At 45.7% G+C, this 17,741-nt stretch overlaps 1 protein-coding gene across 3 annotated transcripts in view; it reads left to right on the plus strand.

The window, feature by feature from the left end:
• The window catches only part of AK4 (adenylate kinase 4), an 82,609-nt gene that overhangs the window by 18,577 nt on the left and 46,291 nt on the right, over positions 1–17,741 (plus strand). For all 3 annotated transcript variants that reach the window (XM_030206930.1, XM_030206928.1, XM_030206929.1), the window contains exon 3: positions 16,263–16,382. In XM_030206930.1, coding sequence (XP_030062790.1) covers positions 16,263–16,382 — 120 coding nt within the window. The remainder of the gene's footprint in view (positions 1–16,262; positions 16,383–17,741) is intronic.

Here is a 17,741-nt window from a genome sequence, read left to right on the forward strand (position 1 = left end):
GCCACTAAACACCTCACTTTATCAGCAGCAGTTTAAATAGTTTACCTGATGCTTGAAATATGGCTGAAATCTGAGATAAAAGTTCCAAGAGTTGGAATTTGACTCCAGTTTGTCAAAAGAAAAAGCATATAAATTCATTAGTGAAAAAGGTATTTCATCTGACACTGGTTTTTTCGTGTGAAATCTTTCTTGGAATTTATACATCCGCAGTTGATTTTACAGGCTGTGATCTTGTCGGCTGTAGAATATTGTAATATAACATTGCTGGCACTGTCTGAAAGGCAAGATGCATAGAACATTGCAGCAAAATTGGTAATGGGGGGGGGAGGGGTATGGATTAAGCTACACCTTACTTGATCAAACTTCGCTGGCTTCTAGTGAAGGCTAGGTCCGAGTTTAAATGGCTAACTTTTTTGTTATTTTTAAGATTTTACATGGCCTCTGTCAGACCTTACAGATTTTATTTCCTTTCTTTATCTGTCCTGATGTTCACGTTCAGTTTTTTTGATATAAGGCTTGCAGTAGGAAACCAGACCATAGGTAAATGTCCTTTTTATATGGAACTAGTAAACAAAGGCCTGTTTCTGAGAGCAATGAAACGGGCGCTAGCAAGGGTTTCATGGTAGTGTGTATGTTTGGGAGAGTGTGTGTGTGAGTGACTGTGTGAGAGAGAGACAGACAGCGTGAATGCGGTAGTGTGTGTGTGAGAATGAGAGTGTGTGGCAGGGTTCCCCCCCTTCCCTGCCTGAGGGTGGTGAGTCCCATTCCCTCAGCCTTTCAGGGTCATCCGTCGCCTTGTGTTCAATGTGGCTCCCTCCCGGCTGCCACTGCCAGCATGATGCATCTGGCTCCCTCCCTTCTACCCTTGCACCACGTTGAGGCTGGCTGGCTGGCTCCCTGAGAAGTTGAGGCTGGCTGCCTGCTCGCCTGCCTCCCTCTGACCTTTTGGATGTCTCCGTTTCAGGGGGAAGATGTTTCTTTTTTGCAGGTGCGGGGTCATGTTGTTTGTGCGTGGCGGGGGGAGGGGGCAGGACCATCATCCGCGCCGCTGTTGTTCCTTGGGGGGGGGGGTCCGACGTGGTTCTGGCGGCGGGTGGTTAATTTCTGGTGAGGGGCAGGAGCGACACGGTTTGTTAGCCCTGCATGGCTCGTCGCGGTTTTACCTGGTTCGTGGCGTGCGCCGCTGTTTCCGTTGTAACTCTGTGTGGGTGGCGGTTTTCGTGCCCCGCCGTCGACGTCATCGCGTTTTGACGCGAGGGCGGAGCAGAGCTACAGTGTGGAAATCCGGAGTTTGTGGCCTGAGTAGAACGTTGGAGGTGAGACTCTGCTCCGCCCTCAACGTCATAATGTTTGACGTGAGGGCGGGGCCCAGAGACTGTGATTTTCGTGGCTTCAGAGCTTCGAACATACGAACCTTGGCTTCAGTGATGTCAGACAATAGAACGTTGAGGGTGAGTTGTATATATATAGATTCCTTACCCGTGGGCATAAGAACTGTGAGAAAGTATTCCTGTTGTAGATGTGTGTGGTGAAGACTTGCTTGTTTCACAAATATCTGTTGTAATATCTCTGTTTACTGCATTGAGAAATGGAATCTTATTTCTTTTTGTCTTAGGGCCTTGTTTACTAAGCTGAGCTGTAGGTGCGCTGGCGCTTTTAGAGCGTGCTAAAAATGAGCATGCATTAATGCTAGAGACACCTGGGTGTCTGTAGCGTTAGCATGCGCTAAAAACTCTAGCACACCTTAGTAAACAGGGCCCTTAGTTTGTCATTTTTAATTGAGATTCCTCTAATCGTAAGCCGCCTTGAGCTCAGATGGTCAAGTGGTCTATAAATGTCTGTATTAAATCCCTCTTGTGCTCTGCCGGTATCTTTGCTCCACTGTTAAAGGTTCACTTTTCATATGCTGCACCTGAATGTGGTGTGCTGCCTATTTTACCCTTAAATGGCCCCTTCAGGACCCCATCCTTATGTAAAATAGTGTGTTTGTGCATACATCTGCACCTTAATTCTATATATGGCGGTCAAAATTGCGTGTGCAATTTAATTGATAAATGAGCCAATTAGCGCCGTTAATTGGGTGCTAATCAGTGCTAAATGGCAATTTAAATTTAATCATTAGGGGCCAAGATCTTATACATGGAACAGAAAAGGGGGGATGAACATGAGAGGGGCATGGGCAGATCAGGGGCGTTCCTGGAATTTCCGTGCAGTGTTACAGAATGAGGGATATCCTAATGTAGGCACGATGATTTGCACCAGCTGAAACCTGGTGTAAATTCTCGCACCCAAAATTGGACACAGATCCCGGTGTCCAATAGAATAGTGCTTAGCACTAATTTTTATTGATGGCCAAATTTGACACTAGTAATAGAATTGAGTCCATAAAGCCAAGCGGTGTCCTTAGTGTACTTAATATTTAGATTTTTGAGTGTGCTTTTTGATCTACTTTAAAACAATTCTTTCCAACCCATGTGTGTGTGTGTGACGGGGGCGTAGCCAGACCTTGGCAGGAGGGGGGGGGGGGGGGGGGGTCCAGAGCCCAAAGTGTGTGTGTGGGGGGGGGGGCACATTTTAGCCCGCCTCCCCCAGCTGCCGCCCCTTTTGACCCACCTTTTGCTGGTGGGGGGTCTCGCTGATCTGTGCTTTCTTGAGTCTTGATGTCCTGCACGTTCCTTTGAGCATGCTCAGTTTCACTTAAACGAACATGCAGGCGTGCTGCGTTCGCTGATCTGTGCTTTCTTGAGTCCTGGCGTCCTGCACATTCCTTTAAGTGAAACTGCATATAGCTCTCATACAAATTCATTGTGGAGTGGAGGAGTGGCCTAATGGTTGCGGACCTAGGGAACTGGGTTTTGATTCCTTGCGATTGGGGCAGGGGTTGAGATCCTGGGGAACTGGGTTTGATTCTCACTGCAGCTCCTTGTGACCCCCCTGGCAAGTCACTTAACCCTCCATTGCCTCTGCAGTGGAAGAGTAGCCTAATGGCGTGCGGTAGCCTGAGATCCAGGGGAACTGGGTTCAAGTCCCACCACAGCTCCTTGAGACCGTGGGCAAGTCATTTAACCTTCTATTGCCCCAGGTATGAATAATACTTAGATTGTGAGCCCACTTGGGACAGCAAATACTTGTACAGATATTTGTGTGTGATTCGCAGTATGCTTATGTGTAGGCTCAAGCGGTATATCAAATGTGTTCAATAAATAAAATTGTGGAAATCCTGAAAACCAGGATGGGTTGTGGATCTCGAGGAGTGGATTTGAGGACTCCTGTAGTACAGTAACAGCCTGCGCTCAAAGGCCTTCTGTACTACTGGAGAGAGGCACACCTAGACAGTCGGGTTTCATGAGAGAAATTTGCACACACTGGCTTTCTAGTGCTTGCAGATAGATATCCTGCCCGTTCACTGTGGCATATGGACTTGGATAGGTGTGCCTCCAGGCAGGAGGCATCTTGTTTGATTTGAATAATGGTGGGAACGGACTCTGTTTTGTAAATGTTATTATCACTGCATTTTTTTCTAGAAAAAAGGTGCCGGTACTTAAATGCTAGGCTACCCTTCAGGAGTGAGGTGATCACTGACGGACCCAACCCATAATAGCCAGGCTCCCTGCAACCGGTCACAGAATATATGACAAGACAGAATTGGTGTGTAGAGCCTGAGCTTTCATTAAAACTTGGTGTTCATGGGTGAATTTTAGCAGACAATGGAAAAGGTGCCAGTACTCAGTACCCCCAAGTACCCCTTCAAAAAAAAAGCTCTGGTTATTCTATTTGTAGTGAAGTTGAGTTCATACTCTAGATTGAGGCTGACGTAATGCTGATGGAATGGAAAAGCAATTGAAGGCAAACAGTAGTTCCTCATCCAGGAGAGAGTCTTGTACACACTTGCCTTTTTGGAAACGTTTCAACATTTTTTGAATGAATGAAATTATTGGTGCTAAGCACGAGAATATTTAATTATGAGCTGACATCTACTTAAAGCAACAGTTGTAGCCAGGCTGTTTATCTGTGTACTTAAACACTTGGGTCTTCTGCTACTGCTTCCCCCCACCCCTTTATTCCTGGAATATTCTTTAGTTTTATGCATTGTGAATAAGATGATTTCCTCAGTTTTTAAAATCTTTTTTTTTTTTAACACATTGGGGGTAATTCTGTAAGTTACTACTTTTAGGTGACTAGAATGTGTGTAAATAGCATCTTAAGGTTAAGGATTAAGGTTAATGCATTTGATGATCGCCTTTTTGTGGCGCAGTTTACATATTTATATTTTAATAGGATTTATTTACCGCCTTTTTAAAAGAAATTCACTCAAGGCAGTGTACAATAGATCAAACATGAGCAATAGGCAATTACAGCAGTAAAAATATTCAAATAACAATACAAAGTGTGGCATGGTATACTACTTACAATGTCAACACAATACGTAATAGAAGATTTTAATTGATAGTGAAGGATAAAGCAAAGATGTAACAAGGAGTGGCCTAGTGATTAGGGTGGTGGACTTTGGTCCTGGGGAACTGAGGAACTGAGTTCGATTCCCACTTCAGGCACAGGCAGCTCCTTGTGACTCTGGGCAAGTCACTTAACCCTCCATTGCCCCATGTAAGCCGCATTGAGCCTGCCATGAGTGGGAAAGCGCGGGGTACAAATGTAACAAAAATAAAATAGATACTACTGGAGATTCTACATGGAATGTTGCTACTATTGGAGATTCTACATGGAATGTTCCACTAGCAACATTCCATGTAGAAGGCTGCGCAGGCTTCTGTTTCTGTTTCAGAAGCCTGCGCAGCCACATTGGTGATCTGCAAGGGCTGACTTCTACATGGACTGTTGCTAGTGGAATAGCAACATTCCATGTAGAATCTCAAATAGTAGCAACAGAATCTCAATAGTAGCCATTGCGGACAACGACCCAATCATGAGAACAAGCAGCCTGCTTGTCCTCCGAGAAGTGGAGGAGTGGCCTAGTGGTTAGGGTGGTGGACTTTGGTCCTGAGGAACTGAGTTCAATTCCCACTTCAGGCACAGGCAGCTCCTTGTGACTCTGGGCAAGTCACTTAACCCTCCATTGCCCCATGTAAGCCGCATTGAGCCTGCCATGAGTGGGAAAGCGCGGGGTACAAATGTAAGAAAAAAATAAAATATAAATAGGTAAGAGCAGTGGCGTAGCTACATGGGCGTAGGGTCCAGGGCCCCTGTAGATTTGGCCCTGGACCCCCCCTGCCGACAACCCTCTCAACCCCCCTCCCCCAATCCTCATCTGCTGTCGCCGTCGGCTACCTTTGCGGGCGGGGGACCCCAACCCCCACCAGCTGAGGTCCTCTTCTTCCGGCGCAAGGCGTGCTGGCTGGTCTGCAAAGCTTTGTTCTCTTTCTGTGAGTCTGACGTCCTGCACGTATCCCACATTTTCCCACCTATTTGCAGACTCAATGTGGCTTACAATATTTCATCATGTCAAGCGCCATTCAAGAGTAGATAGATAATTAGTTACAAAAAGAACAGGTATAACATAATGGATATAATCAGTTCAATAAATCAGAAAATAAACAGATTGTCAGAGTTCCTATTGTTGATTAGTGTGGTAAGTCTTATTAAAAAGGAAGGTCTTTAGTGATTTCCGAAAGTTGATAAGGTCATGAATATTTTTTCAGATCAGTTGGGTTGGCAGCAGGAGGGGGGGGGGGTCAAATTTGCTGGCGGCAGCGGGATAAAAAGTGTCAGGGGGGGCTAAAATGTGCCCCCTCACCTCGGGCTCTGGACCCCCCTCCCGCTGAAGTCTGGCTACGCCCCTGGGTAAGAGAGTAAGAAGAGTTAGAAAGTAAGGTGACTTGTATAATATTGACTAGGCGAAACTATGTGCCACATTTTGATGCCAGTGGGTATTTGCTTGAGCAGAGCACACATATGCGTCTAAGTACAGTGTTCTTTAATCTATGTGTTTTCTGGCTAATGTCTAGATGTGAGCAGGGAGACCAGCCGTAGGATTGGTGGAAGTGATATGCAGACACATTTTCTGCCACTTGCATTAGTATTCCATAAGCAAAAACAGACACCTATTTTTCCTTATGGAATATGCTTGTAATAGGCACCTGCTTACTCTCTCACTCAATGTGCTCATTACAGAATTACCCTCTGTTTTGTATTTTTTTCCTTGGAAGCTTCCTTCAACTGTGGACTTCCAACTCAATAACAGTTGGCTTCTGTTGGGCTACAATGTTATGAGCCTCTTTTTCTTTTTTTTTGTAGCTATCTGATTTTTAATCGGTTTAATGAATAGACTTATCATTCACTTTTCATTCTTCAGAATACACTCTTAGGGATGGGACTACAAGTTAGCAGATGGGATGTCATGGCAGTGTGCATCAGGCCACACTCTTTCCTCTACTCCCCCTCCCCACTTTCTTTCTTGGTTCTCCACCCTTCCCATCCTCCCAAACTGAATGGGCCACGACCACCAAGGGTTAGCCTCACTCAGGGGGAGATACATCAAACTTACCGAGCCAGTAATGTGCTTTCTAAACCAGTTCCAGCTGGTTTACTGAGCATGTTATTCAGTGGGAGATGCACAAAGGGGCTCTGCAAGCTTTTTATCGTGTGGGGCAGCAGAAAATGGGAATCCTATGCTAATCTATTTAAATGAGGTGTTAAGCATTCAAATGTGCATTCTGAGCAATGCACAGCCATTTTCCAAGTGATGCACAGAAGCAGCCCCTAACTTTACTGTGGAAATTTTAACGGGAGGTCTGGAGCTGTCTGTCCTGGCAGTTCTTCATTGTTGCAGGTACTTCACAACTGCTCAGGCTCCTTCCTGCTTCACTCGTCTCCCTCATAATCGTGGCTCCATCTGAGGGGCAGCTTTTCAAGTGTACCTTGTACGGGGGGGGGGGGGGGGGGGATTGGGGATGGAGGAGAGCTGTGGTGGCAACCTCACATGGGAGATTGGGGATGGGGAGAGCTGTGGCAGATCTTTCTCTCTCTGTCTCAGTCTCTCACAGCGGAGGGCTGTTCTGGGCATGCGCAGGGTAGCCATGCTTTGCGACTGGCTGCCTTGCACATGCACTGGCTTGAGCTGCACGTTAAAAGTCCATGCAGCTTATTTGCATGAAATTTGTTTTGAGCATCCCTCGCTATTTTAACCTCTGTAATTTTTTATGAGGTGAAAATAGTGAGCAGATGTTACCGGGGACTTTGATGCATCCTCCCCTCAGTCCATCTTCCACTGTAAAAGGGTAAAGGGTCATGAATTGGATATGTCGCCTTTTTGCGGTACAACCAATGTGGGTTACATTGTATTGTATACAAGTACTTTCTCTGTCCCTCATGGGCTTACAATCCAAGTTTTTGTACCTTGGGCAATGGAAGGTCAAGTGATTTTGCCCAGAATCGCAAAGAGCTGCAGTGGGGATCAAATCCAGTTCCCCAGGTTCTCGGTCCACTGCACTAAACCAATAGGCAGCTACTCCACTCCTGTACATCCCTACAGTACAGGCCAGCAGGAGGAGACACATTTAATGTGATGTTACCTCATGAACTGCTACCCCTTGTGACCCTCCCGCATGCTCAAAAAGTAAGTGTGGGATGTGTGTGTGGTAATTCTGAATGCTTGTCCCAGGGGAAGAAACCAGGCTCTGTGTACAACCACCTATGTAAGCTAGCTATAATAATCTCGGCCAGACAAATGTTTTTGTGCCTGCTTTTTTGGCGTTCATACTTTGGACAATCTCATTTTGGAAAATGGCTGTTTATTTTGGTTGTTTTCAGTTCAAGAAAGTCCTTCTCATGTATTTTCAAACAGGAAATCCTGATGTTTTTCGTGTTTGAAAATGGCTATTAGATGGACGTCCCAATTCTACCTTGGAGGGGCATTTTTGAAAGAACGTCCATGTGTTATAATGTGTATTATTGTGGAGAGATGCACCTGTGGGTTTCTGTGAATAAATGATAGCAGGGATGGGACGACTTCCCTATGAAGAAAGACTAAGGAGGCTAGGGCTTTTCAGCTTGGAGAAGAGACGGCTGAGGGGAGACATGATAGAGGCATATAAAATAATGAGTGGAGTGGAACAGGTGGATGTGAAGCGTCTGTTCACGCTTTCCAAAAATACTAGGACTAGGGGGCATGCGATGAAACTACAGTGTAGTAAATTTAAAACAAATCGGAGAAATTTTTCTTCACCGAACGCGAAATTAAACTCTGTAATTCGTTGCCGGAGAACGTGGTGAAGGCGGTTAGCTTGGCAGAGTTTAAAAAGGGGTTAAACGGTTTCCTAAAGGACAAGTCCATAAACCACTACTAAATGGACTTGGGAAAAATCCACAATTCCAGGAATAACATGTATAGGATGTTTGTACGTTTGGGAAGCTTGCCAGGTGCCCTTGGCCTGGATTGGCCGCTGTCGTGGACAGGATGCTGGGCTCGATGGACCCTTGGTCTTTTCCCAGTGTGGCATTACTTATGTACTTATGTGCATTCCCAACCTGTATGGTCTGCCTGTTGGATGCTAGAGGGTACAGTGGTTTTACTTTCTGAAGTGCCATCAGCTAAAAATGACTTTAAGGCAGCTGTTTTTTAGCATTTGGGACCAACATATGAGCCCAGGTTTCTGTGAGAGCATTATCATTATTTGTTTGTGAAAATTGGAGCTCAGAATGAGGAGAAGATAAGTTTGTATTGTAGTATGCATTAGTTGTTACCCTGAAAACTAGATTTGGCTGGTGCTGCTTTCAAGGACTAGAGCTGAAAGTCCTGGTCCTAAAGTTATTTCAGAAGAAGCATAAGGCCAAGGCATCCCCCCCTCCCCACCCTATCCTGTGGTTGAGTGCTGAAACAGATGTAAGAGAGGGGAAGTTAACCCCTTGATGTAGTTTTAAATGTGTCTGATTTAAGCAAAGGTTTTCTTCTGTAAGTTTCTGCAGGGACTGTCTCTCCATGTTCAAGTGTACAGCGCTGCGTACATCTAGTAGCACTATAGAAATGATAGTAGTAGTACTAATCAGGTACTTATAGATCAATTTTCAAACTCGATGGTCAGCATATTTTTTAAATGCCAGCTATGGTGTTTATGAACACTTCATTCAGTGCCATTATTTTATTTATTTAGATTTTGCTCACACCTTTTTCAGTAGTAGCTCACAGTGAGTTACATTCAGGTACACTGGATATTTCTCTGTCCCAGGAGGGCTCAGAATCTAAGTTTGTACCTGAGGCAATGGAGGGTTAAGTGACTTGCCCAAGATTTAAACCAGCCACCTCTGGATTGCAAGACTGGTGCTCTAACCACTAGGCCACTCCTCCACTCAGTAACATTCCATGTAGAATCTCAAATAGTAGCAACATTCCAGAATCTCAAATAGTAGCAACATTCTATGCTCCACTGCACTAACCACTAGGCTACTCCTCCACTAGCAAGACCTGTGCTCTAACCACTAGGCCACTCCTCCACACAGCCACACAGACCAGCTCTAACCACTAGGCCACTCCTCCACACAGACCACTGACTGGCACTGGCTCCACGAATAGCGGTGGTATTCTTGAAATCCTTCAAGAGCAGTCAGTTTTTTTTCTATCAACCAATAGCTAGTATTCCATTCCTTGCTAAGATGCTAAAGACAGTCGATACCATGCAGTTGCAGGAGTTTTCTTTGGAGGTAGGATATTCTGACCCTATGCAGTCTGGTTTTATAAGTTACTGTAGGACTGAGACTGTTGGATAAATTAATCTTTGGAAAATTGCTGATGGGAGTTTTGAGACCCTATTAATGCAGTTTCGATGATGATCATAATTTATTACTTGATTGACTTAGCAACATGGGGATCTCAGGAGCAGTATTGCATCTGTTTGCATTATTTTTGAAGACTCGATCTTATAGAGCCAAGTGGAATGGTGACTTGGATGCTGCATACCACAAGGTTCCCTACTCTCACCTGCTCTCTTTAATATGTTTGAGTTCTTTTGAGGGAGTGATTGAAGAGCTGGGTGTGTAATATTTGGTAATGCTGATGACATTCAGATTATCCCTTTCCAATTCCAGTCTTTATTGGTAGAGATGTATGATTTGGTTGAAATTTGTTTTGAAAGGATTATAATTTAGACAGAGTTACATCTTCTGAAATTGGATATTGACAATTGCCCTTCTTTGGGTTGTGGGAAGAGGGAAGGTTGGTGCTTTAGTTTCAGGTTCTTTTGTTTTCTTTCAGTGATGATCTTGATGTTGTGCTGTTATGTTAACAGTTTAATGGATTCAAAGAGCAGAATCAAGTGAAACCATCTTAACATAAGAAATGGGAATTTTTTTTCCCAAGTCACTTCTGAGTTTCACATAAAGAAATGTACCAATTTGACTAGCAAGTGTAAAAATAGTGGTTCCCTGACCTGTTTTACTGATCCACAGCCAATCTGCTCTTTCTGTCCTCTTAACTCTGTTTCCAGGGCTTCCTTTCCATTTGTTTCTTTCCTTTCCTCCTTCATTTCTGGTCCTCCGCAGACTTGACTGTCCAGTGGCTCCAGCTTCTGCCTATTTTCTCCATCCATGTGCAGTCTTTCTCCTCTCTTCCTTTCCCCTCATCTCATCTCCTTCCTCTCTCTTCCCTCCTCTCCATCCATATCCAGCATTTCTTCTCTCTCCCTTCCCTCTCCTCCAGCCATGTCCAGCATTTTTCCTCTCCCCCTCCATCTATGTCCAGCTTTTCTCCTCTCTCCCCTCCATTCATGTTCATCTCACTTCCTCTCTCATCCCTTCCCTCCATCCATGTCCAGCATTTCTTCTCTCCTCCCTTCCCTCCATCCACCCATGTCCTGAAACTCTCCTCTTCTCCCCCCAACATCCCTCTTTTTGTTCCTGCCACCCTGCGTGGTTTAAATCTTTTATTTACCTCCATCACAGTGGCCGCCTCAGTGAAAGTCCTGCTCGTCTCTAGCCTTCCCTTCATTTCCTCTGTGTCCCGCCCTCACAGAAAGAGGAAGTGACATCAGAAAAAGGCGGGACACTGACAGGGAATGAAGGGAAGGCTATAGACGGGCAGAGCTTTTATTGCAGCTTCTGCGATGGAGGTAAATAAAAGATTTAAACTCCCCAGGGCTGCGCGGGTGCAGGCATATATGAGGGCTGTGGGAGGTGAGGTAAGCGGCGGTAAGCATGGCTTGTGGCGCCCTCCTGCCATGCTGACCTCGCTTACCGCTGGGTTGCGCCGTCCCTGGAGAGCCGGCTCACCTGCCAGAACAACCAGCTCGCAAGATATTAAAAAAATTTAACAACCGGCTCTAGCACACCACTGGCTGTATGGCTTTTTACTGGAGCCAAAAAACAAAAACAAAAATCGAGCATAGCCCTTTCATTTTGTATAAACTGTATTGGTTGCCAGTCTTTAAGCGTATGGATGTCAACGTACTGCATTTAGTCTGTAAAATCATGAATTTAGGCTGACCTAAAATATTGCAGGCATTGCGTTCTTTTCAAAAAGGACTTCTTCAATTACCTGGACTTGATGTTATCAAACTGTCATCAACCAGGAAGTGGGCTTTTTTTATTTTTTTCATGTTGGACCGTATTTATGGATTTTTGGGTTGGACAGTTTTCATGAAATTTCTTATTATGCTTTTTGTACAATTTTTGAAGATTTTTATTGTTTCAGCAATATTATATATAATGGTTTATAATAATACTAGTAGAAAAGGCCCGTTTCAGACATAAATGAAACGGGCGCTAGCAAGGTTTTCCTCGGAGTGTGTATGTTTGAGAGAGTGTGTGTGTGAGAGAGAGAGAGTGAATTTGCGTGTGACAGAGTGAGTGAGACTCTGTGCGAGTGTGTGTGAGAGAGAGAGAGTGTGTGTGCCTGGGGCGCCCCCCCCCCAGTTCCCCCTTCCTCCATGTTCCAGGGTCGTCGTCGTCCCCCCACCTCCCTCCCACCCTTCCTCTGTGTTCCAGGGTTGTCGTCCGCTGGGTCCGCCCCGTTTTGTGCTGATTTGCTGCTCCCTGCATCGCGGCTCCTCCCCTCTCCTATTGGCCAATCTGATGTCTCTTCTCCGGGCTTACGTTATAATGCGTCCGACGTCATCTGATCTACACAGCCTAGCCGACCACCTCTCAATGTGCCATGGTCCCAGGCACAGAATATTGGAGGTGAGAATTATTATATAGGATGTAAAAGTCTTTTCAGTGAGTTTACTGTTTATTATATTATAGGTAATGGAGGATTATATGCATTTTAGGGGGCATATTATTTTATTTGTATTGTAGAAGTAGGAGCGCATTATATTTTGGATATTAAATATGTTTTATTATTGTAAACCGCTTAGAGACTGATGTAAATTGCGATATATCAAAACTGATAAATCCAGTCCAATTATTTTCATTAAGGGGGTGATGCCAGGGACAGAACCAGATTTTCTAGGGCCCTCCTTCCCCTCCAGGGGCTCAAGCCACCAACCTACCTTCATTGCCTTAGTGAGAGAGGATTTCCGGTTGAAGTCTGTCTCCGTCTTGTGAGACTTTCACCGGAGTTCCTTCCTGCATTATCCCTCTGATTCTATATATATGGTGGTCAAAATTGCTTGTGCAAATTTGGGCACATATCCAATTTGTACACATATTGAGTAATGAGCCAATTTGGTGCCAATAATTGGGTGTTAACATTGGTGTTAATTGGCAACAATTTGGATATGCATATGCATCTTGCTAAGCCCTATTCTATAAAGATGTGTGTGTAAATCTTTTGTGCCCTGATGGTCAGAAGCAGACGCGGGGCTAGTGCCCGTGTTTGCCTGCACCCCAGGATCAGATCCGGAAAGCACATGAAACAACGTGCTTGCTGGCTGTGACCGCTAATTGCATGCAGATTCATGCAAACGAGAGGGTCTCCTGCATTCCTCCCTCGTGATCAGCAGGCAGCGTTCCCAAACAAGGGGGCTGCTCCCACTTCAAACCCTACGCCAGCTCAGAGCTGGCATTAGGGTTTGGAGGAATGGGGGAGGCAGAGGTTTTACAGGTCCAGGATTTTCTCCCAGACCTGTCAAACCTAAGTCCCTCCCCCCCCCCCCCCCCCAAACACAAGGCCTGGAGGTCGGTGGACATCACGGCCCCCCCACTCCCAAAACATTAAAAGACCTGACTCGACAACCCCCCCCCCCCCTTAACAGAAGAGACCTCCCTGATGGTCTAGCACCCCCCTTACCCCCTTAGGGAAGCTGTCACAGTGCATCCCAGGATGCACTGGGCAGGGCGCTGCCATTTTGGAGGTGGTGCTGGAAGGAGGAAGGAGGGCTACTCCCTCGTCATTTGAAGGTACGGGGGAGGGGAGTTCAGGGCCCCAAGATGACCAGGTTGGGCGTGGGGGATTGTGTTGGAGTAAGTTGGGTGCTAGACCTCCAGGGTAGGTATGTTCTGTCAGGGGGTCGGAGTTCGGGTCATCTGTCAAGGGGGGGGGGTCATTGGGTCTGGTCGGGCTGGAAGGGGGTCTGCTCTGTTGGGGGGGGGGCTCTGGAGGTCTTTCTTTCTCTTTCTTGAATATACCTATATACGTTCAGTGGTTTCAGTCTAAAACTAATTCTGTTGGACTTGACCTTCTGGTACCAACAAGTTGCCTCTAAGCTACTTTAGGATCGGTTAGAGGCAACCATGTCCATTCTGATTCCTGCACCACATTGCCACATGCCTCCATTGTATTTTACAATCACAACTGGCAACAGTAGAAGCACAGATGTTCTGTTCAAGTTTGCTGGTAAGGCATGCCTTTGTTGTTACTATCTTCTCCTAAATCAACCTTGCTAAGGGTATGGTCATGGTATTTCTAGTCCAGGCATAGAAGTGATTGCCCTTGCTAGGTTCAAATCTATGTTTGGCTTCAGCTTTTCAACCCAGGGCATTGCCTGCTCTGAATACCTTCGCCTTTGATGATTCAGCGACAGACACCAATCTCATGAAAACAGAAAGAAAGAGCAGTAATCCCAAGACCTGACTGGACCCATGACCATTCCATGCGGAACCATCTTTATAGAATATTATCCTAAGTCCACAAATTTTCACCTATCACTTGTTCCATGCCAAACCCTGGTGTAAGTGCTCATGTCTAATTGCTGGCAGTTAGGTGCATAACTCCTAGTATTCTATAATCTGTGCACCTTACTCCCAGGCACACTCCTGACCCAGCCATACCCAGTGGTGTAGCGAGGGCGGCTGACACCCGGGGCGGGTCGCCGCTGCGCACCCCCCCGGAGTGCATTATTACCACTGGTGCTCCGCCCCAGTTGTCGCTGGGAGTTGCGTCGGCTCCGTTGGTTCCCTGCTCTCTCTGCCCCAGAACAGGAAGTAACCTGTTCCGGGGCACAGAGAGCAGGTAACCAGCGGCGCCGACACCCCCCAGCGGCGTGCACCCGGGGCGGATCGCCCCACCGCCCCCCCCTTCCTACGCCACTGCCCATACCCCCCATGTCCACGCTCCGTAGAAGCCATGCATGATAGAATTTGCACAGCTTCTAGATTATGCAGGGCCAGTTTTAGCAATTGTGGGGCTCTCTGCAGACCAGTTCAGTGCGGTGCCCCTGTCTGCGCACCCCATCCCGCACCCATCACTATAAGCCATAATTTATCAGAGTTTAAAGGGAGGTTTAGAGCTCTCGGAACCCCACCTCACCCTGTACCTTGATGTGCATCCACCATGTTTCAATGGAGAGCAGCAGACAGTGGCAGCGAGTTTTCCTATCCTTGCTGCTGCACCTCACCCTTGTGGAAGCAGGAAGTGACTTCAAAAGGGGGGTGGGACGCAGCAGTCGGGAGGCTCTGGGCTTGGCAGCTGACGGGATATGAAAATTTGCTGCCGCTGCCTGATGCTCTCTACTGAAATGTGGATTCACATCAAGGTACGGAGCAGGGAGGTGTTCCGAGACGGACGTGCCAGAGATGCAGGGTCCTATGCGACTGCCCCTGTCGCCCATGCCTAAGACTGGCCCTGAGAATAGGGACTAAAGACAGTTGAGTGTGCTACTGCTAATTGGTGCCAATTAACAGGAATTAACACCAACTGCTAATTTAATAATTGGCTGTTAATTGGAGTTAAGTTGTGTGTGCAACGGACCTTTATTCTATAACTGTGTGCACAAATGTGGACCAAATTTAGGCTTAGTGTGCATAAGTTTTATACAATTAGAAAGCATTAACTTTGTTTTTCCTTGTCGTTTCAATCCATTCCTTTTAGAACTGCAGTAAAAGGGTGGTTTTAACTTCATATGTAACGTCTCTCTGCCTGTAAAAGTACTTTCTGTAACTAATCTTGCTGAACAGAGATTCTGCAAAGCTGTACTGTTCACATGTGATTGTTCTGTGAATAAGTCCTGATGTTCTTGGTAGTAGATTGTGTTCCTATCTTCTGTTCATTACTTATTTTAGTTGTATCTCAGCCTGTGCCTCATGAGCATGCAGGAAAAGTTTAGCCTGAATGTTGCAACTCATTCCTTCTCTGTCTTAGCACAGTGCTTCTCAACCCAGCCCTCAGGCCATACCAAGCCAGTCAGGTTTTCAGGATATCCATAATGAATTTGCATGTACTGCTTGGAGAAAAGACGGCTGAGGGGAGATATGATAGAGGTCTATAAAATAACGAGTGGAGTGGAACAGGTAGATGTGAAGCGTCTGTTTACCCTTTCCAAAAATACTAGGACTAGGGGGCATGCAATGAAACTACAAAGTAGTAAATTAAAATGAATCGGAGAAAATGTTTCTTCACTCAACGTGTAATTAAACTCTGGAAATCGTTGCCAGAGAATGCGGTAAAGGCGGTTAGCTTAGTGGGGTTTTAAAAAAAAGGTTTGGACGACTTCCTAAAGGAAAAGTCCATAAACCATTATTAAAATGGACTTGGGGAAAATCCACTGCTTATTTCTGGGATAAGCAGCATAAAATGTTTTTTTGTACTTTTGTGGGATCATGCCAGGTATTTGTGACCTGGATTGACCACTGTTGGAAACAGGATGCTGGACTTGATGGGCCTTTGGTCTGTCCCAGTATGGCAAAACGTATATACTTAATGTGCAAATCTGTCTCATGCATATTCAGTATGGATATCTGAAAACCCGACTAGCTAGGTGTGCCCCCAAGGATTGGGTTGAGAACCAGTGTCTTAGCATATGGATGCTAGTTTTTCATGGAAGAGGTTTTCATGGGCTGTAAGCATGTCAGCTAATACAACATCTTCAGGAGTACTGCAATGCTTTGTATAGAAATATAACTGGCTTATGTGTCTTCTTCTTTTTTTTTTTTCTTAGAGGTGGGTGTGTTGGCAGAGCAGTACATAGAACAAGGTCTCCTGGTGCCAGATCATGTGATCACCCGTGTGATGCTATCAGAATTAGAAAAAATACAGGATCAACATTGGCTGTTGGATGGTAAGCGCATTTTAATGATCTTAATAAGAGAATTAAAAGTTATCATTGCAGCAATTCTGTATTGATATCAGGGCCGTGCCTAGGGTCTCCGGCGCCCCCCTGCAGTTGGCCCCGTCGGCGCGACCCCCCCCCCCGAAAACGATCGCTACACTACCCGCCCTCTTCTCCCCAGATCCTTGTCCTTTTTTTTTTTGTTTAAATTTACCTCTCCGGCGCGTGGCAGCGTAGCGTTAGTGAGAAGGAGGCGGCGCTCCCCCGCCCCGACGTGTCTTCTTCCCTTCGCTCAGTGTCCTGCCTTCTTCTGATGTCATTTCTGACGTCAGAGTGAAGGGAAGAGTGAAGGGAAGGGAAGAGACTGACACGTCGGGGCGGGGGAGCGCCACCTCCTCACTAACGCTACGCTGTCACGCGCCGGAGAGGTAAATTTAAACAAAAAAAAAAGGACAAGGATCTGGGGAGAAGAGGGCGAGGTAAGCATGGTGCGGCGGGGTGCCCCCCAGAGGATGGCGCCCTCCTGCCATGCTTACCTCGTTTACCGTGTCGGCACGGCCCTGATTGATATCTTCTATCAAACCATCCTTGCTTTAATTAAGATTGGTCCTAGGAAACAGATGAGCAAGTGGCCCACTAGTCCCAGTAAAATGGAAGTGAAAGAAGCAGACATGATGAAGGATGGTTAAAAAAGCCATTATTGTAGAAAGCTGGATAGAAAGGTGCTTGACACAGCTGTGTTTTCGCCCAGCTGGGCTGCTTCAGAGGCGATACTTATGCTAATAAACATATAAAAACATAAGTTAGCACATACCTAATAAACATAGACCATAAACATAATACATAAGTACAACTTAAACCAATTGACTGTTAAAAACGCCATACTCATTAGTATAACATGAACTTATGAAATTTAAAAATATAAGAAAATAAAAAGATCATATAAATGTACTATACACATAACAGAAATAAATACACTAAATACTTATAGGACTAGATTCTATTTATGGTGCCTGAAAAATCGGAACCAAAAATATTTCCGCTTAGGCGTATTCTGTAAACCGTGTCTAGATTTAGGCGTAGTTTATAGAATTCGCCTAGCGGCCATGCCTGCGCCTAACTGTAGGTGCATCCATTTTACACCAAGTAAAACTTGGTTTAAATATCGGTGCCAAAGGCGCAGAGCAAGTGTATTCTATAACCCTGCGCACAGATTTTCAGAATGCCTGTGGCCTGCCCATTACACACCCATAGCCATGTCGCTTTGTTTACAGCATTCATTAGAATTTACACGCACCACTTTATAGAATACGCTTAGCAAGTTGTGCATGTAATTCAAATTAATGCCAGTTAGTGTGAATTGCTTGT

Source organism: Microcaecilia unicolor, chromosome 6, assembly GCF_901765095.1.
Source record: "Microcaecilia unicolor chromosome 6, aMicUni1.1, whole genome shotgun sequence".
Classification (NCBI taxonomy): Eukaryota; Metazoa; Chordata; class Amphibia; order Gymnophiona; family Siphonopidae; genus Microcaecilia; species Microcaecilia unicolor.